This window comes from Neofelis nebulosa, chromosome 2, assembly GCF_028018385.1.
Source record: "Neofelis nebulosa isolate mNeoNeb1 chromosome 2, mNeoNeb1.pri, whole genome shotgun sequence".
Taxonomy (NCBI): Eukaryota; Metazoa; Chordata; class Mammalia; order Carnivora; family Felidae; genus Neofelis; species Neofelis nebulosa.
The window spans coordinates 208,938,478-208,958,657 of record NC_080783.1 but is presented as its reverse complement, the minus strand read 5'-3'; the positions used below and the strand labels follow the sequence as shown (position 1 = coordinate 208,958,657).

Here is a 20,180-nt window from a genome sequence, read left to right as displayed (position 1 = left end):
TCTGGCCCTGGGAGGCCAGAGAAAAGGCGAGAATTCAGCGGAGCCGCCAACCCTGCAGCAGACATTCCCAAGCAGCCGGGACGCCGAGAGGGGCCGTGGGCGACCAGGGGGCTGGGCGCTCGGCCGCTGTGGCCCATTCGTCAAAAGAAGACACTTGCACAAAGTTGGCCCCCTCCCCTTCCCTTCTGCCCCCTTCCCCCAGCCCCGGGGCCTCGCTCCCTCTGTGTTAACGGGCGGTTCAAATTCTCCCCCAAAAACCAGGTCGAGCCGGGGATTAGAAAAGAGAAAAAAAAAAATAAATATTCGTTGGCGATTTCTTTTCGTTATTGGTCCTCGCCTCCCTTCCGCCCTGGCCCCCTTTTCCATCTCATGAATAAAAGAAAAGTCCGAACCTATCAGATCTCGTTCGCTGCCTCCCCCCCCACCCCACCCCCGCCGCCACCACCCCCGTCCCCCCCACTCCTCCTCGTACTCCAGCTGAGCACTTTTGCACAACTTACCCGGCGGATCGCTCGCCCCCTCGCTTCCCCTCTTGCCTTCCCAACCCCGTCACCCCCAGTCGCCTCCCCTCCAGCCCCGAAACTCCGACAGAGCCACCTCGTCCCCTCCCCGAGCCTTGTGGGGGGCGGGGGGCGAAAGCCGGTGCGCGAGGGGGACGTGAGTGTGGTCTGCAGCGAGGCGTGGAGGGGCGCGCAGGGAGGGAGCGGGCGAGCGCGGGAGTAAATATATAACTAAATACGGGCGAGAACCCACTCGGCAGCCTCTCGGCTCAGAAACTTTGGCCCGGAGCGCGCGAGCGCGCACGGCCGCCCGTCCGAGGCCGGGCCCTGCCTCCGGCCGCGGCTCCCCCCTCCCTGCCCCAGCCCCGCTCCGCCGCCGGCCTCGCCTCCCGGTTCCGCCCGGCGCATCCGCCCGCACAACTTCTGGCCGAGCCGAGCGGGCACAGGCGGACTTGGGGTTGGCGTGTTTGTTTGTTTGAACTTCCCTGTCGCCACCTTCCCCCCCCCCCTCCCGACCGCCCCCCTCCACCAACCTCCGCCCCCCACCTCGCCCCCCTCCCCAGCTTCTGGACGCGAACGGCTGCAGCCGGGGGTGGGGGTGGGGGCAGGGAGCGCGTGCGGAGAGGGGAGGAGGGGGAAGAGGTTAAAAAAAGCGAAGTGGCAGAAGAAGGAAAGAAAGAGAGCGCAGCGGGGGTGAAGGGAGCGGACGGGCAGCGATTTGTGCCGACTCTGGACTCGTCCCCGGCGTGCGCAAGAATGGCGGCCCTTCCCGGCACGGTCCCCAGGATGATGCGGCCGGCGCCCGGGCAGAACTACCCGCGCACCGGCTTTCCTCTGGAAGGTAAGAGCGCCTCCGCGCCTCCGCCGGGAGCCCGGGGTCCGCGGAGACGCGGCCATCTCCAGGGGTGGCGGCGGCGCCAGCGGCAGCTGGGCGGGAGGAGGGGGGCGCGCTCCCCGTCTCGTCTGGGACGGAGTCCGGGCGCTGGACCCCGGAAGTTTCCGGGGCCGACACTTGTCCGTTTCTGCGCGGCTTTCGGTGGCCGGCGGCCCGGCCTCACGGGTCGCGCGGGCCCTGGCCTTGCTCCGCCGGGCGGAACCCGGGGCAGATTTCGGCCCCTGGGAAACGCCAGCTCTTCGTGAATTTCAGCTCGTTCCACTATTTTCAGATACTTCCCTCCCCCCGCCCCCATAGTTTCTCGCAGCTCTCCTGCGTTCGCCCCTGCAAGCGCGTCCTACTCCTCGTCCCGAATTGTTCTTTTTTGTGTGTTTGTTTTCCCCACTGCTGGGATGGTCTTCCCAAACCCCTTTTATTTCGAAATGCCGACAGCATGTGGACAGCGTGTGTCCAAACCAGGAAGGTTCTCCGCTTCTTCCAAAGCAACAGTCAGAAACTCCTGCTCTTGGGGTCTGGAAACAAACTAATGCGAAATAATCGATAGCAACGATTTCCCCCGGCCCCACCCCCACAACTTTTCACTTGGGCTTCGGAACTCGGGAACTCTCCTGGGAGAGGACCCCGGGACGGGAAAGTGAGCGATTCTGTAATGCGTCCTCCCTAAAGAAATATGCAGCGCCGGGGCGAGCAGGGAAGGACGCACCGTGGACGGTTCCCGGCTCCAGGAAAGGGTGCGAGCGGGCTGCCGAGACCCTTTCCTGCGGGTTTTTTTTTTTTTTTTTTTTTGGCTTCGTTTTGTGTTGTGTTGCTTTCTTTCTAAACGGATGGAAGGCCTTCAACCTGTCAACCGAGGGATCACTGGGCTCCTGGGGGCAGGTAGCCACGGTGTCACACGGGACACCGCTTTCATTTTGTAATTACTCTTCTGGTAATTGTATGAGCCCCCTTGTGCGCGAGGAAGGGGAAAGGAGGCGGGGAGGGGATGGACGGGCAGGCAGCCTGCGATCTGGGGAGGGAGGGGTCCCTCCGGCAGCGGGCCGGGCGCGGGTCCCTGCATTAGACAGAGGCGAAGAGAGTGGCTCCGTGATCAAGTGCGCGCGAGCAGCCACGCAGGCGGGAGGGCGCGCAAGCCCGGGGATTTGCCGTAACACTCTCCTGTAGCGAATGCAAGCGAAACAGGCGGCCGAGGACGCGCAGCGGATTAGAACAATATTTGCCCAACATGACGGAGAATACTGAGGAGAGCCGAGCGCCGGTCGCTAAAGAGGCTCTTGAATATAAAGTTGGGCGCTCGAGAGCCCTCCAGTGCTAATGGCATATCCCGCCACGGAGACCGAGTGACTCTGCCTTGGCGACGCACGATTTCTGATTAAATCCGAGGGTGGCTTCAGACTCCTACTTTTGCAAAGAGAGGTGGGGGGGGTGGGGCCGGGAGCGCGAGGAAGGAGGCGGTAGGAACAGCCGAGCCTCTTCTCGCCTCCTCCCTTCCAATTATACCGGCAGCTCCCTCCACTCGGGCGGCTGTGAAATCGTTCTAATCTGCCAGATCTCCGCAGCCGCCGAGTCCCCAAATTGGGGGGATCGAGGCCGGATTAGTGCACCGGGTGTCCCCCAACCTTCTGGGAGGAAATTGTGTAGACTTTGCATTAAGGCTTCTGAGGAGCTCTCCCCTCCCCAGCATACCGCAGGGGCTGACCACGGGGGATGTCTGTCTCCCAGGTTCCCAAAGTCACCCACACCCCGGGCGGGGGGGGGGTGGTGGTGGGGGACTCTGGCCCATCTGTGTACCAGCCTCTCAGAGCCCGCAGGGACAGTTCATGGATTTCTGAAGCCAACTAGTATTTGATTTGGAAGCTTGGAGCATCTCCCCAGATCTCCCCAAAACGAAATTAGAGCTTTGAGAGGGGTTGGAAGCAAGGAGAGTCCCTCAAGGGACAGCCAGGTGACCCCAGAGGCAGGGACCAATGGCGTCATGTCACCAGTGCCTCGACTGTTCAGGTAGAAGTTGGACGGCTCTGCCAGCCCAGGCCAGAGCACTAAACACTGGTAATTAACCAGCACCTTCTGGCTCGCTCCAAAATGGATCAGTCTTGACCACCTAGGGCACGGAGCGGACCAGAGGGGCCACATCTCACCCGCTAGTGGCCTCTCTAAGAGGCAGGCAGACCTGTGGCCCAAACTGCATCCTGGGGGACATTGGTCCCAGAGACTCCAAGACTCCATCAGCCTCTTGGCTCCGTCCCCTCCCTCCCGTCCTCAGAAGCATCCGTCGTCCTCATTCCCCATGGTGTGACAGGAGCAGGGGCACGCGGCGTCTGGGGGACTGTAGCAGCCAGCCGTGACTCCCCCCTCCATCCTTGCAGGACCTTCTCTGAGCTTTATGACGGTTTTCGCCTGACCTCTGTACTGCCTGGGCTCCAAATGTGTGTGTGTGTGTGGGGGGGGGGGGGGTTCAGGGATCCTCTGTCAGGGGTCTTGGGGCTCAAATGAGACCAGCCAGGGAGGTGTGCTCAGTGTCTCCTCCCCATCCTTACCCTGTGCCTCTCTCCTTCCCCATCTGCCCTCCCTTCTCCAGTGTCCACACCACTTGGCCAAGGCCGGGTCAATCAGCTTGGCGGGGTCTTCATCAACGGGCGACCCCTGCCTAACCACATCCGCCACAAGATAGTGGAGATGGCCCACCATGGCATCCGGCCCTGTGTCATCTCCCGCCAGCTGCGTGTCTCCCATGGCTGTGTCTCCAAGATTCTCTGCCGCTACCAGGAGACCGGGTCCATCCGGCCTGGGGCCATCGGAGGCAGCAAGCCCAGAGTGAGTGTCTTTGCTGCGAGCCGACAGTCGTCCTTCCCACGGTTGGGGGATCCTGGCCGTAGCCCCTCTCAATGCCCTCCATCATCCAGTATCACTGGGGGTTCCGTAAGCTTCCTCACCCCCGGATAGCTCCCTCCTTACTTGAATTTCCAGTGGATGGAGATAACTGAGGTTCCAGGTTGCCCAAGACTTGGAGGCCCATGAGTCATCCCTGGGCCGTCCCTATGTCTGCCCCATCCCCTATCGTCATCCCAGACCAGGGAAAAATCTCCCCTCTGTCTTGCCTGAAATAGTGAAAGGGAGATCCTAGGAGTCCTAATTAGCTTTTTATTTTATTACCTATCACTTCCCTGGGCCCTCAGTCAGCTGCCTTCCTGGGAACCAGGCTCAGGTTTTGTGAAAGGATAAAGCCAATCTCAGAAGAGGGCGGCGGTGGTGGGGGGGGATGGGAACCAGAGCCACCAGCCTGGCCTGGGGCTCTTGGGAGGTTGATATTAAAAGTATCTCCCTCCCCCCACCCCATCTTTCCACTCCTGCTCTCCCACCTCCACCTCTGAAGCAGGTGGCGACTCCGGATGTGGAGAAAAAGATCGAGGAGTACAAGAGGGAAAACCCAGGCATGTTCAGCTGGGAGATCCGAGACCGGCTGCTAAAGGATGGGCACTGTGACCGCAGCACGGTGCCCTCAGGTGAGAAGGCAGCTGAGCCAGCGGAGTCTGGTTCAGGCTTGGGGTTCGGGGCTGGGGGTGGAAGAAAGAGGACAGGAGGTGCTGAATGACGCGGAGCTTGAAGGAAAGTTGGGGGGAGCAAGGGGGACAGGAGCGTGGAGAGAGTTGGGGCACAGGAGGGACTCAAAACCGAAAGGAAGATGAAGCCAGGGAAGAAGGAAGAAGAAAGTTCAGAAAGAGAGAAGAGGAGGAGGAAGGAGAGAAGGAGGGATGGATGGACAGAACGGAAGGAGGGACGGAAGGGGCAAAAAGTTAATCCTATAAGGCTGGGTGATAACAGGAGCTCCCTGGGCACTTTCTCCGGGAAGTGGCCTAGAGAGATGGGTCCATCCTAGGAGGGTTGATCTCCGGTGGGCTCCCTGGACCCCTTTCCCCAAGTCACAATTTCTGTTTCGTTAGTGCCACCAGCCAGCAATGGGTCCCAAATGTGGGGGCCTTCCAGCATCCTGCCTTGTGAGACAGAAAGCGGCCTGGGATGTCCGTGTGCAGGGGCACGTGTGTGTGGGGGCGGCCAGGCACGCAGGGCTGGGCCGCACACCTGAGTGTGGAGACCGCAGCACAGGGGCTGGAGGGCCTCCGGGAAGGCCCTGGGGGAGTGGGTGTGGGTGTGAGTGTATCTAGGGGATGCGCGGGTGTAAGGCCCAAGTGTGTGCAAGGATGCGAATGGGAAAGCCACCGTGAGATGCCCCAGGTGGGTCGGCTTCCCTAGCGAGTGACTGTCCTTAGGTAGAGACGCTTAACCGGGGAGGGGGGCAGCGGGTGTGAATCTCATTGCGGCGTGTTGGGGGTGGGGGGTGCTGCGCGGCTTTCTCCCAGGGGCCCAGGTCGCGCCGGCTCCGCTGCCCCAACGACTTATACTTGGTCTTTTGCCTTTGAATTTCTGAGGTTTAGTGAGTTCGATTAGCCGCGTGCTCAGAATCAAGTTCGGGAAGAAAGAGGAGGAGGATGAAGCGGACAAGAAGGAGGAGGACGGCGAGAAGAAGGCCAAGCACAGCATCGACGGCATCCTGGGAGACAAAGGTAGGGAGCCTCCCCGGGGACGCCACGGCGGAGCCGCGCGTCCCCACCCGCCCGCGTGCGGGCCGGTGCTGCGCTTCCGCCGCCCAAGGCTGGCGACCGAACTTCAGCGGGAGGACTCGCAGCCTCCGGGGGTGGGAGCGGGGGGGGGGGGGCGGGCAGCCGGGAGCCCCCTCGAGGCTTTGCCGAGAGCGCCCCCTCGGCGCGCCCGGGGCCAGGGCAGGGCGCGGAGCCGGGGCGCAGACGGACCCCGCCTCCCCGGGGAGCCGGCGGCAGGTTGGTGCACTGCGCGCCGCCGAGTGCGCGAGCCCCGCGCGCAGGGCCTCGCCGAGCCCTCCGGCGCGTGTGTCCTCCGGCGCTGGCGTTTTGGCGGCTGGTCCCGGCATGGATCTATTATTTATAGGAAACTTGGGCAAGGGCGGGGGGGGGGGGGGGACGAGGAAGGAGGAGCCGGCCCGCGGCTCCCTAAATGAATTTGTTAACCAGACCCGCACACGCTCTCTAAACGGTCCCTTGAAACCCTGCCTGACAGTTGACTGACCGCTGCAATCAATAAAAATTAGCGAGGGCCGCGTGGGCCGCCGCCGAACCCTCAGCCTCGCGTTGTCAGGGCGCGCGGACCGAGGCAGCGCCGAATGGGTGCAGACGGGCGCACGAGGCAGGGCCTTGCCCCCGTGGGGCCGGGAGTCGAGGCCAAGTTCCCAGAGGCCCGGGGTGGGGAGGTCTCGGGCGAGGAGAAAGATTCGGACGCTCCTCGCACTCTCCCCACTTTTCAGCGCGGCTGGGCCGCTGCCGGGAGTCTGAGCCTGGCGCCCGGCTTTTTCCCCGGATCTGCTAGGGAAGGCATTTATCTTTCAAGCGCCTGCACGCCCCGGGAAAGGGGGGGCGTGCTTTTGTTTATTGACGGGGGGTGGGGGGGGGGAAGTTTCGGGAGAAGGGGAAGTCTTTCTCATTACCCCCTCCCCTCGGAGTTCTCTCTGAGACTGGGTCTTCCGTGGGGGCATGGAGGAGAGACAGACAAGAGCCAGAGCCGGGGAGGCTGGCTGGGGAGAAGAAGCAAGCCCCCCAGCAGGCATGCGGGCCGGGGCAGGGGTGGGGGGCTGCAGGCAGGCAGACAGCAAAGACAGTGCTCCTGTGAACCAGCAAAACAGTAGCTTTGTGGAAAGTGGGGAAGCGCCCCGAACCTGGGAACTTGGGAGGAGCACATTTGGCTGGAATTTCTTTGCAGAGGTTTCTCGAGGTACCTCCCTCCTTGCGTCCTGCGAACTCCCAGCCAGGGTCTCTCCCCAGTTTTCAGCAGGCTCTCCCAACCTTGAAGATGAACTTCAGAGACAAAGCCCGCTTCCAAAGACGACACCCAGGGAGGCCCAGCCCCCACTGGCCTGGTGGAGGGGGAAGGTGGGAGGAGGGGCAGGGGCAGCCCCTTTGAGAGCAGCCTAGAGCTGGGGAAGGGGCGGGCTATTGACATTCAGGGCCCCAAGTGGAGCCCAGTCCCGCCAGGGACAAAAGGGCGAGGGAAGAAAGGGAGGGAGCCGCGCCTGGCACCCCGCTGCGCCGGGCCTGTCGCACAGCCTCAGGTCTGCAGTGGGAAGGGGTCCTGTGCCGCTAAGGAGCGCCTCTGGCTTGGCCCAGGCAGCCCTGAGCCCTGCGACCCCCTGTGGGGGGACCCAGTCCTTACTTCAGTTTGTAGCAGAAAGTGGCTTAGGGGCACTTTTTTTGTGGGGTGGGGCACATTGAACTTGAAGGGCTCTTTTCTGGTGCCTTACCACACGGCAGACGCCGTTTCTGGGAGGTAACTGGGGGAGAGGCGGAAGGAGGTTTGGTTTTATTTGGAGAGACTTTAGGTGTGCGTGTGTGTGGTTGGGGTTTGTCCAGTTCCGTCTGTGAGGACGCAGCATAGAGAAATCTGTCCTGAGAAAGAAGGAAGGGAAGGGGATAGAAAGGGTGGGCTTTGGGGAGCCCTCCGCCTCCAGGGAGGTCCTGCGCTTCTGGTGTTGGTCAGGGCTTACGAAACCAGCTAAACAGGCAACTTCGCTGCAGAGAGGATTTCCCTTCAGCACAACCAGGAAGCTCCAATTCTCCAGGGGTTTGCGGGGAGGAGGCAGAGAGCACAGGAGCTGAGTCTGGAGAGGAGTTGCAGAAATGAAATGGCACCCGTGGGTCTGGTATCCAGAAAGCCCAGCATTTTTCTGAGTGACAGTGGGCATGTCGGGCGCCGGGACTGTGGGCTGGGTGGCTGTGTCAGCGCATGTGACTCTCCGTGTGGCTCTTTGCCCGTGGCCCTCTGGATCGTGGTGCCGTGGGGCTGTATTCTGTGCAACCGCGGTTCCGTGTGGCTCTGCAGGGTGGTTGTACGTGGGTGTGAATGGGCAGAGCGACCGTGGGAATGAGTGAGGGTTGCCTGTCCATCTGATGACAAGTCACATCAGCCCCCTGAGTACCTGGGCAGGCATCCCAGGCGACCCCCCCCCCCCTCCAAGTGGGAACCTCTCCTCTCCCTCCTAGGCCCCGGCCATCAGCTTCACGGCCAAGTTAGAGGTGAAAAGACCCCTTAACCTCCACCCAAGCCGGCCAGGTGGGGAGAGGCAGAGACCCCTCAAAGCGCAGAGCAAAGGGAGGGGTGCACGCCCACAAACTTTGTTTTGGTTTCTTGCTCTCGACAAACGCTTTCTCCGGGGGTTGCCCCTCTCGTGGCGGGGAGCCTTGGAAGAAGGGGTTTAAGAGCTCTCCTCTTTAAGCGCTAAAGAGAGATCCCTCCCTGAGTCCGTTTTCCCCTATCGTCCGCTTGGCATTTAATAATGTTAAGACTTATTAGAGCTGGTAATGAAAACTGGGACTCCTGAATAGGAAACTGTGTTGGAGAGGGGTGTAATAGCTTCCAGGCATGGTAAGAAACTATTTATCCGCAATCAGTCCTCACTCTCAGAGTTTGAAGCACAAACGTTAAGTTGAAGGGTTTTAAAGCAGATTAAATTGAGCTTTTATTTCTGTGCACTTTCATCTCTGAACAGCTCACTCCTGCTCCCCTTGGGCTGATATTCATGAGGCTGTTCATATTTTTTTTTTTTTTTTTGCTCTTATCCTTGTTAAGACTGAGTTATTAGGATTGTTGGTGGTGAGAATTTCAGACCGCTAAGGAGAGGGGCTCCGGCCACACTCTGCTCACCTGGAGAGGGAAATGGACAGTTCTTGCCCTCATCCACTTGGACCCTCTTCCCCTCAGCCCTGCTCCGAGGATCAGGGGAGACACAGGCCGGAGACCCAAGTGGGAAAGGATTGGAGGAGGGACAGAGAAGAAAAAGATTTGCCTAGCCTGAGCCCAGAGAGACTCTGCTGGGAAATTTGATAGGGGTTTGCAAAAAGTCAAGCCATCTCTCTGGGGGAACTAAGGGGGCCAGTGTAAAGAAATGGGGGGGAGCAATATCAATAGTAATCAGCACCCCGAAACCTCATGCCTCTGACGTTGCACAAACGTAGGCTGAAACTGACCAGATCAGACGTGGGGCTCCATCTGGGCCTCTGGGGTACGGCGCCCAGAGAGGTCACGATTAATACGAAATAAGGAGGAAGAGGGGGGACTCACAAACTAAAACGAAGAGGGTGCATTTGCCTCTGTGGGGAAGAGTGCCATGGTCACCGCCGGGCGGAGACTTTGCTGACTTCCCCGGGTAGGAAAGACCGTCCGAGGTGGGGGCCGAGGGGGGTGCTGGGTAAGGCAGATCTGTGTTTCTTTCCCTCTTTCCTTAATGCATTTTTAAAGCCGCGAACGTACAGGTGTGGAGTGGCAAATGACGGAGGAGGATCGGAAGGGAGAGGAGAGCCCCGAAGTGTCGGCTTTAGACACTTGTAAAAGGAGGTGGGAAACAATTTAATTTGGCAGCGCGGATAGCTGCTAATGCGGTTTTCGGTCGTTCGCTACACTGGAGGAAGCTGTTTTGATTGTGTGTACAAGGACCTGCTAAATTTAATTAGGCTCCGGGGGAGCGCATGAATAGGGGAAGGGGGGGGCTCGGCTCCCCTCAGCCCACACCGTTTTTTGTTTTTTGCTTTTTTTTCTTTTTTCCCTTCCCCCGGCTTCACACCTGGAAGGGGCATTGTTTACCGGATAGGCGAGAGCGGCCGAGGCAAAGGGAGGCGGCGCGGAGGGAGCGGGGCCTTGGGAGCGGGAGCCGGGGAGGGGACGGAGATAGTCCATTTATCAAGAAACAATCTGCATTGATTTAAACCAACAAGTTCCCTCCTCTGTAAATGTGTGTTTAGAGAAAGGTAATTGACACTCTACCAAATCAAAGGATTACCCCGGGTTGGCAATCTAATCAAACAGAGTCCAGGCGGGATTTGAGGCTGTTCAGAGTGGGGATCAGCTTCGCATAATGGGGGCTCGGAGGAAGATGGGAGGGTGTCAGGCAATTCCCCGGCTTTAGGCTGAGCTCGGTGGTGGATATTCAGTGAGACCAGAGGGAGAGAGGGAGGGGGGCGAGGCCTCCGCCGCGCCCGGGTGGTGGGGGGATGGGGTGAGCGGAGAGGGGGCGTGCGGGGCGGGGGTGGGGGAACATCCCGCAGGAGGGGGGCTCCCGGCGAGGGGGCGAGCCCACACTGGGCTGACAAGACTCCCCCTTTCTTCCCTCCATCCCCCCCAACCGAAGCCGCGCGAGGGGAAGGAGGGAGCGGAGACTAACGGAGAACAACAAAACACTGGCGCTCGCGCGCGCGCTCGCAGCCCCGGAACCCGCGGTAAATAAACAAAGTCGGCAAACTGTTTGCCAGATAAACTCGTGCCTAAATCGAGTGTGACGGGCAAGGAGAGTCGAGACAGAAGGAGATAAGGTTGGAGGGGGAATGAACGAGCATAATCTAATAGAAGACATTTAGCAAACAAACTTGAAACAAGAACAGGGTAGCGGAGGGTAATTATCCGCCCCAGAGAGCGAGGGAAGCCTTCGGAGGGCTGGGGGTGCGGGGGTGGGGCGGGGGGGGGGCCCGGAGCCGCGGGGGTGGGGCGTGTTGGGGAGACGGGGAGGCCAGAGGCCTTTGGGACTCCACGGGGAACCGGGCCAGGGTCCCCAGGGCGCGCAGGGGAAGGCCTTTGGGACTCCACGGGGAACCGGGCCAGGGTCCCCAGGGCGCGCAGGGGAAGGGCTCGGCTCCCAGATTGAGGTTCCCGCGCGGCTCCAGCCTCCCGGACGCATTTCTACACGGGGTGGGGGTCCCCCGCCGCGGAGGCGTGCGGGTTTTATGTTCACCTCCGGGCACGCACCGCCCCACACACCGGCTGTTTCGAGGCGTTTGTACCTAAAAGACTCGTGTGCGCGGCGCAGCCGTGAAAGGAATTAGATATTTACCAGTTTGAAATAAGCCTGGCTAAGAAGAAGAGAGAAGAGAGAGAGAGACATTGAAAAGACGAGGCTGGCTGGGAGAAGACTTCAAACGAATTCATCACTTGGAATGGTGGAGGGGAGATTTACCAGACAGTATTGGGAAGTTATTTAGATATTAATAACACATTTTCCTGAGGCGCGACCACGGCAGCCATCTGCGCGGCTCTTGGAGCTATTTGGCTGGGTGAAATATGGGCGTCTCAAATGTTGGGAAGAGATAACGCAATCAGGCCGTAACCCTGGTCCTAAGACGGCATCGCAGCGTTAAACCCGGATTAACCTCCCCCCACCCCCGCCGCCCCCTCCCCTTTCACAGCTTTCCAAATTTTTCACTGGAATTTACATGGAAGGATTTAAAAGCACATATAACAGTAGCCTTAAAGCAGTAAGGTGATTATTTGGGCTTTTTTTTTTTTTTTTTTTAAAGAATGCCTTTCTGAAAATGATAGTTGTCACACATTACATCTTATGTAAATAATACGATATAAAAACATATATATTTTTTATACATAGAGAGAGTTGAGCAAAGGAGATCTCCTTCCAGGTTGCCTCTTGGGACTTTCTGTTTGTCATCATCAGCAACGTTGATGAGGCCTGGTTCCTAATGGGAACCTAAAGAAACATGAAATGTACAATCAGCTAAAGCCAGACAGAGTTCACACCACAGAAGGGGCACAGAAGTGCCTGGTGAGGAGAAGCCTTCCAACTGTTAAGAGCACAGAAGAGAAACCCCAAAGGGGAGATTCTCCAGGGGCTTTGGGGCCTTGAAGGCCATGACTAAGGGGGGGGGTACATTCCAGGAATTCCAGGAAAAATAGCTCGTCTCCTTCTCCCATCCCAGACTAATGAGGTAATTAGGAAACCCGGTTGGGGATGGGGATAAGAGGAGATTGGAAGGTGGGGATGCCCCCCTCAGTTTTTACTGTCCTAGGCCTTCCCTCTTCCCCCCCCTCCCCCCAACTCTGCCTGAAAGAGGAAAAGGTGGAAATGGGGTCAGCGCTTTCTGACCCGCTCTGGAGCGATTGGCCCCGGCTGGGGTCGGGCAGGGGGAGGGAGGGAACTTGCCTTCCCAAATCGAATCAAGGCAGAACGGTGACCTAAGGGGGAAACGTCGCCATTAGTAGATAGATCTCTCCAAAACTTCAAACAAAGTGGGGTGGGGGTGGGGGGAAGGGAACGGTGAAGCTGGGTAGGCAGAGGCCAGGCGGGGAAGGGGTCCGCAGGCAGCTCAGGGGGGACTGGGAGCCTGCGAAGGGGAGGGGCCCGGAGGAGGAAGAGAAAGGGTCGAGGGCAGAGGGGAGGTGGGGGCCAAAGGAAGGGGTGTAGGAAAGGGGATATGATATGCCAGAGGGGAGTCGGCTGCACTTGGAACTTCAGCCCCCGGGGAGAGGCAAGGCTTCGCGGCGCTGCAGCCTGGGGAGGGGGGGGGGGTTGTGTGCGCCCCAAGCCGTGCTTCCATGAGGCCCCTAGGGCATCCCAAGGCGCCAGGGCGCTCCAGCCTGGCCCTCAGTTGGGCACCTCCGGGAGCCGCAGAGCCCCGCAAGCTTGCTGCGGAAGGGTCCGCACGGTTTCTCCGAGACTGCGGGTCAGCTAAATGGTCCAAGATTTGGTCGCCCGGGCCCTGACTGTGCGCTGGGCCTGCGCCCAGGTCGAGCCCAAGGGAGGGGTGAGCAGAGACCGGGGAGACACAGAGGCACAGAGGGGGTACGAGAGAGAGGCAGACGGAGGAGAACAGCAACAGGGGGAGGGGAAGAGAGAGAGAACGCTGCGCGCTGGAAAACTGGAGCGAGAAAGACCGAGCGCGGGGGGTAGAGAACCTGCCCGGAGCGTTGGAGGGCGCCGAGAAATGCGGAGGGGCCGCGGGAGGCGCGGAGCGGCAGGAAGGAAGACAAAGGGACGCCGAGTCCCCGAAAGGCTGGCCGGGGACGGGCGGGTCGGGAGAAGCCGTAGGCCCCCGAGGCAGCCCGCGGGAGAGCGCGGGCGGAGAGGGCGAGCGCGCGGAGCCGGGCGGCGGCGGGAGGCGGGCGAGCCGCTGTCGTCCTTTTGATCCTCCGCGGCTTCCCCTTATCAGAAGCGCTTTCGGTGACACTGGCACAAAGGCAGTTCATCATATTACAGCGCGGCCCGGCGGCTCGCTGCGATCCCGCCGCTTAATTAGAGGCGAGCGAGTCGCGGCCGGCGGAGCGGGAGGGAGGCCGAGCCCGAGGCGGGGGCCTGGGCGCCGCGCTCCGACCCGGGGCGCTGAGCAGGGGCCGGCCCGAGAGCCTGGTCCAGCCGGGACCGGGAACAAGGGCGGGGGGTGGGGGTGGGGCCCTCATTCGGAGCGCTGCTCCTTAAACGGGCCTATCGGGGTTTCACTGCCATGAGAGTGAGGCTCCCTGCCTTCGGGATGTTCGCAGCCGCCCCTTCTAAGTTCTCGGCTTTGGGGAAGAAATGGCGCAGGCCGGCATCCCCACTCCCTGGCTTCCCACGCCGCAGACTGGAGGGTGAGAGGGTGAGTAAGGGTGATGTTACAAGGCTGGAGAGCTGAAAGCTTCATGCTGCTCTGGGCCCAGTTCACACCCACAGGTTACCAGCGGCCAGAGGGTCAGATTCCCCCCTCCTGCGGCTTGCCCTGTCCCCAAACGATCCCAGCTGCGCCAGGCAGGAGGAATCAGGAGGGGCAGAGGGCATCGTGGTGGGCCTGGGAAGGAACGGTGCCAGTGTCGGTCCTGTCCCCCAACTCACTAGAGTGTAATCTTGGACAACTTGCTCAGTGTCTCTGGCTCTCGGTCTCCTCCTATGAAAGCCAGAGCCCTGGACTAAGTCAAAGATTCTTGTCCTCCTTGGGGGGGACCTTAGACCCCTTTGGGAATTGGATAAAACCCAACAAACTGGCCAACCACACAAGTTCGTACAGACAGAATTTCGGGGAGCGTATAAAGGGGTCTCTGGGCCTCTGGAGGCCATGCCCCATTGGGAACTTCACGCAGGCAGTTTTCCTGGTGACTAATATTCTCTAGGGAGTGTCTCTCCAGACACTCCTGGATGAGAGAGCCCGGGATGAGGATCTGGAATTGGAGGAGGGGTGTTGAGGCTGGAAGCCTGCCCTTTATCTGGCCCTTGCTGCTTCCACCCCTTTCCAAAGCATGCAGCAGTATCCACCCAGTCACCCCCATTTGGTTGTTGGAAGGGTCCTTTCTGAGGTTGAAAGAAGCACAAATGTGGTGTTCCCCTTTTTTGTCAAAGAAAGAAAGACGGGGGGGGGGGGGGGGGGGGAGGGAGAGAGAGAGAGGAACGAAGGGGGGAAGGGAAGGGAAAGAAGGAAGGAAAAGAAAAGAAAGAAAGAGAAGAGAGAAAGGGAGGAAGGAAGAAAAGAAAGAAAAGAAAGACTTGTTTCAGAGGGTGAATTTCTTCAACCTGTAAAATTTTGTTGAGCACCTACTATGCATTGTGCCAGGCATTGTGATAAGTGCCCAGGAGCACCTGAGACACCAAGAAGGTCTCTGCCTTCAGAGACTTTTGAGCCAGGTGGTTGAGACAGAAAATAAACAAGCCTACGATAAAGAGATATGCCCCAGCGCATGTGTTTGTGCGCGTGTTTACCTGGATCTCTGAGTGCGCCTCGCCCCCTTGCCAGGCTGCCTGTGTGTTTTGGTGTTTGTGAGTGTTGTCTGTATGTCTGTGTGCGCGTGACTGCACGCAACAACAGGATGTGTTTGGGGCCCGGGCTGGATTTGGCAGGCAGCCCCCAACCTGACTTGGGGGGGTCACAGGCCTGGAAGACAGGGCACGGGAAGCGCCCAGGGTTCCAGCTAAGAGGAGGAGGGAGGGGCGGCCTGGGGCCTGGGCTCCCAAGCGCCTTCCCTGTGCTCTTTGCCACTGAAAAAAAAGATCAAACAGCCCCTAGGACGGGACAGAAAAAGGCGTGGGGCGTCCTCCGGAGAAGCAGCTTGGAAAACTCCAGCCTGAACTTTTCTGGGGTCTTTTCACGGGACCCAGACCCAGCGGGGCCCCAGTGGAATGGGCAGCTGCCTTTCTGCAGGACCCTCCCCCGGTCCCCAGCCTCTGTGGAGTAACAGGTGGAGAGGGTCCACTCTTGGACGCGGGTTCAAATTACAGCTGTGGGTCTGTAGGTGCCTGGGGAAAGTGGAGAGAAGGTAACATTTGGGGAGGTTTCGTGGGATGTCCTGTGTTGTGTATACTTTTGCGCAGAGATTGTGCGTCTGGAATCAAACGCGCTCCAGTTCTCTGGAAACTTGTCCTACGGTCTGCATCAGATTTATCTGGGCTGCACACAAATCAGGTTCAGAGTTCATCTCCAGAGCATCAACTTTGGGGTTGGTAGGGGTCAGGGGGAGTTCTAAGGAACCTTCTGGAACTCTGTCATTCCCAGCGGAAGCCTGCAGAAGACCTCCTGTCTCCTGCAGTCTCTTGTAACCACAGAACCAACCCCAACTGCTGGTCCAGCGGCAGAAGGAGGAACCCAGGACTTTCGGGACTGATTTTGTACTAATCCCCTCCCCACCCCCACCCCCGTTCCTCCTCTTTGCAAGTTTTTCTCCACACTTGGTCTTCTGGGTCTTAGATTCACTCTCGGGAGAATGAGAAGTCCAACAGAAAAAAAGAAATTCCAGGGTGTGTGTGTGTGTGTGTGTGTGTGTGTGTGTGCGCGCGCACGTGCATGCCCCCGCGAGAAAAAGCTAGGAGATGCCCGTCTGCTTTCTTCTACTGCTTTTTGCTCCTCCGTTCTCTTCTTCTATTATGGTCCCTCCAGCCGCCTGCAAATGCCGCCCCTCCCATCTTGGGTGATGGGGAAGGTTCTGAATTATTGTGCTGGCATTTTTAGGATTTACTGGAGGTGCTGGGAGTGAACCCTAAGCAAAGAGGCTCTGGAACCTCCTTTCCTCCCTTGAGGGTCGGATGGTTTCTGGATTGGTACTTTCCCTTCCATAGCTGGTACAGCTGACACCACGGAGGTGTAGCTGGTGCCCTCAGGGCTGAGCGCCACAGGGGCGATTACCCCCCTAATTGCACCCTTGCGTCTCCCAAACACACACACACACACACACACACACACACACACACACACACCCTTCTCCCTTCCTGGCTGGTGGTAGGTTTGAATGCTGGTAGCTCTTCTGTTGCGGAGCCCTGCCTCAGAGACTTGCAGTGGCCAGCCTCAGTTTCCCCATCTGATTAGTGGGCTTGTCAGCCCCTCTCCACCTCCTGGGGCAGGAGGAAATAAGGGCCGGGAAAGCGCCTCAGAAACTGGTCAGCGGGTCCGAGGAGGGGGAGGGGCAGGCTCCAGGGGTTTCTCCTTCCCCGGGCTGACCGCCCGCCCCCCCCCCCCTCGGCGCAGTCCCCGCTCGCGCCTCAATGGCCACTTTAGAAATACAAACAACTTTAGAAATAAAGTAACCAAACCCCCGAAAGGGGCTTTGAAGGGGCGAATGCCTGGTGGCGCTTTACTATGGTGTGGGCCGAGGCCCCGGCCTAATCCCGCTTTCATTTTCACCGACGGCCGCGGGGGAAGCGCTCCGGGCCTCCCGGCCCCTCAGGAGGCTGATTAGGCCACAAAGAGCCCCCATTATCCCGAGAAGAAAACCGGGGGCGGCGCGGGGCGGGGGGAGCTGGGGGAGCGGGCTGCCCGCGCCCGGGCTATTGACTTAGTGGATGAAGTCAAGAGCGGGCACGCTGGGAGCCCTGGGGGGGGGGGGGGGGAGGGGGAGGGGGAGGGGGGAGGGGAGCGAGGGGATCGGCCCCGCGCGGGGGAAGGGGCGGGGAGACGGAACAAAACAGGACGCACAAAACCCCACAACAAAAACTAAGCTTCGGGCGAGGGAAGCTGGCGGTGGAGGGCTTGGTCCCTGGGCTTCTGCTGGGTCAGCTGCCCCGGGCGGGCGACCCACGGAGCGGGGTGCGGGGCAAAGGAGTTAAGGCCCGGCTGGGAGGCGGTCGGTGGCTTTCTTGGGAGGGGATGCTGGCGGAGAGGAGAAAGTTCCCCCCCCCCCCGCGAGGCTGGTGTGTCTGTCGCTAAGGGCTGCGGTGGCTTGGGCTCCAGGCTCTGGCTCGCAGCCCTTCCCTTGCTCCACGAACCTGGGGAGCTGGGTCCAGAGGTCTCCAAAAGTCATCCCCTGCTGTGGCCACCTGTGGTTCTGTGATCAGGGACATCTGGTGGGCAGAGGCCACTCCTGAGATGCTCTAGGAAAGGTGCCTGAGCTGGGGCCTCAGCGAGGAGGGGGATGAAGGACAAAGAAAAGCCCGGTCCCCTGACCGAAAGATCTGGGTAACTTTGAGTGAGGTGCCCCTGGAGCCTCAGAGTCCCCATCTGCAAAACTGTCCCATGGATGTCAACTGCAGAAGAGTCGGTGATATAATTACAGAGACTGCAGGGCAGATTAGGAGACCAGATGAACAGTACTCTCCAGTCCCTTCCACCTCCTCCTGTGCTCCAAGGCCACTCCCCTATGACTTGAGAAAGAATAGGGACTGTAAATCTGTAAGTGATCACCTCGTTTGACCGGGCTGGGGTCGGGGCAGGTGCTGAGCCATGTGCAAATGAGTGGCATCCTCCCTGATCTAGAAGAAATAAGTGGGGCTTGGAGGCAGCTCATTCAACAGAAGGCGGGGGATGGGGGTTGAAGAAGGCAGAAACAAACAAACCAGGACCTCCCAGCTTTGGTGGGCAGGGTTGGGAGAGTCAAGGTGAGCCCTATTTGGTGACTGAAGGAGATAGTAGAAACATCCTCCCGGCATGCGTAGAGGAAGCAGGTGAGGGTATATGACACAGTCCCCCAATCACACCTTCTCCCCAAGAATAGCTGCCCCCCCCCCCCAGTTCTCTTGAAATAGGAGAGGTCTGTATACTGACTTGGAAGTGACCTGAAGGCATCTAGACTCTTCATCCATTCATCACGACGGTCTGTTAAGCCTTACTTCCTGTGGGCTGGCCTGGGGGGTTATACCCCCCCAGCCCAGCCCAGGTGGTGGGGCTTCTCCAGGCTGAGCTAAGAAGCTGGGACTTGTTCCAAGAGCAGTGGGGAGCTCTGAAATACTTTATTTCAGCAGGGAGTGCTGAGCCTGTGGCTGGCTCCCAGGACAATGACAGGGACCGGGCTGGGATCCCAAAGGGTGAGCCAGAGTTGAACAGGCCTTAGAGCTCATCTGGTCATTTTCTAGATGGAAAAGCTGAGGTCCAGAGAGCGTGGCATGAGTTGAGGCCAAAGGAGGGGAAGGGAACGCTTGTTTTCTGGCAGCTTCACCCGCAGAACAGCCAAAGAAGCGGGTTGAAGTCTTGCTTCCAGGAAGGCCAGGGGTGAGGGCCTGGGGAATCTGGCCCTTTTCCATCCCTGCAGTTCGTCACCCTTTGTGTTTATTTTTTATTTATTTTAAATTTTTTTTTTTTTTTGAGACAGAGAGAGACAGAGCACGAACGGGGGAGGGTCAGAGAAAGAGGGAGACACAGAATCTGAAACAGGCTCCAGGCGCTGAGCTGTCAGCACAGAGCCTGACGCGGGGCTCGAACTCACGGACCACGAGATCGCGACCTGAGCCGAAGTCGAACGCTTAACCGACTGAGCCACCCAGGCGCCCCTACCCTTTGTGTTTAATGTGTGATACTGTTTTTTTTTTTAAGCTCCATTTCACAGAGGGAGACACTGAGGCTCCGAGAGATTAGCTCAAGGAAGGAGGGAAAGGAAGGTTTTCTCCTAGTACGGTCTATAGGACCTTGAGACTGTTACCCCCAGACGCCTGAAGGGCACAAGTCTGGCTACTCTTGTCCCATTGGGATAATTGCAAGCCCCCAGCCCCTCCCTTCCATTCTTCAGGAGCCCGGCCCAGGGGAGGCTGGCCCAGGGGAGACTATGGCTCCAGCCAGTACCCCCCACTACCACCCACAGTCCCAGCACCCATGAGCACCTACTGGGATCTTGAGACTTGACAGATGTCACAGACTTGGCCATCTTCCTTGGGAAGAGTCCCTTGATTAGCAAGGACAAATAAATGACTTGGAGAAAGACAGAAAGTAACTGCAATATGGCGGCTAGGGTTGGAACTCAGATGCCATGTGAATGGCCCCCACGGACAGGCCCGGGCTTTGGCACTAACTGCCACGTAACCCTGAAGGAGCCACTTAATTTCTCTGGTCCTTCCCCCTTTGTCTGAACGATGGCAAGGCAGGATCAGCCTAGTGGTTTTCAAAGTGAGTTCCGTGGAGACTTGGGGTTCCTAGCAAGAGCTTCAGGGGTGACCCTTTGAGCTCTGATACTCTGAGCACATAGGCACTGGAGGGGAGGAAGTAAAAAACCAAGGTGTTCCTCATTGAAGGAGGAAACTCTGGTGAGGCAGGGCTTTGTCCCAGGGCAGGGAGTGGGGGGCCTACCTCCAATGGAGGCTACTCTGGAGGAGGGGGAGGGCGAGAGAAGCTGTGTTTACGCCTGGAATCAGAGCCCGGGGCTGTGGTTATTGGTCTTCAGAGATAAGCTGATATTGCTTATCTGGTGACAAATGATTTCACTCCTCTTCTATTCCCTTGATTAGGGAACTTTCTCTCCTGGCCGGGAGGTCTCTTTGGGAGAACAGGCATGGCCGGTCTCCAGACACTGGGGTCTACCTTTTGAGTGCTTGCCCAGCTTGCTGTGTGACCAGGGGGGGCAGTTGCCCTCTCTGTGCTTCACTGGGGAGGGGTACCCGTGGCGGGGCCAGACTGCAGTGCTGTCCTGGCGTGGCCCTGGAGGGAGGATTCAGTGCAGAGTGTGGGAGACGGAAAGATCCGATGAGGCAGGAAGGCAGAGGGCTGTGTGGCAGAGCCACCCGGGGGCTTTTGCAAAGTGTGCACACAGGGGCACTTCCTTGGTTTGGGACATCC

The 20,180-nt window shown here is 59.1% G+C and overlaps 1 protein-coding gene across 3 annotated transcripts in view; it reads left to right on the top strand.

Moving 5' to 3' along the window:
• The first annotated feature begins 882 nt into the window (after window positions 1-882).
• The window catches only part of PAX7 (paired box 7), a 101,308-nt gene continuing 82,010 nt past the window's right edge, over window positions 883-20,180 (top strand). For 2 of the 3 annotated variants that reach the window (XM_058718897.1, XM_058718896.1), the window contains exons 1-4: window positions 883-1,341; window positions 3,971-4,206; window positions 4,766-4,895; window positions 5,820-5,954. In XM_058718897.1, coding sequence (XP_058574880.1) covers window positions 1,257-1,341; window positions 3,971-4,206; window positions 4,766-4,895; window positions 5,820-5,954 — 586 coding nt within the window. In that variant the 5' untranslated portion in view covers window positions 883-1,256. The remainder of the gene's footprint in view (window positions 1,342-3,970; window positions 4,207-4,765; window positions 4,896-5,819; window positions 5,955-20,180) is intronic. The other variant, XM_058718898.1, reaches the window with a different exon arrangement.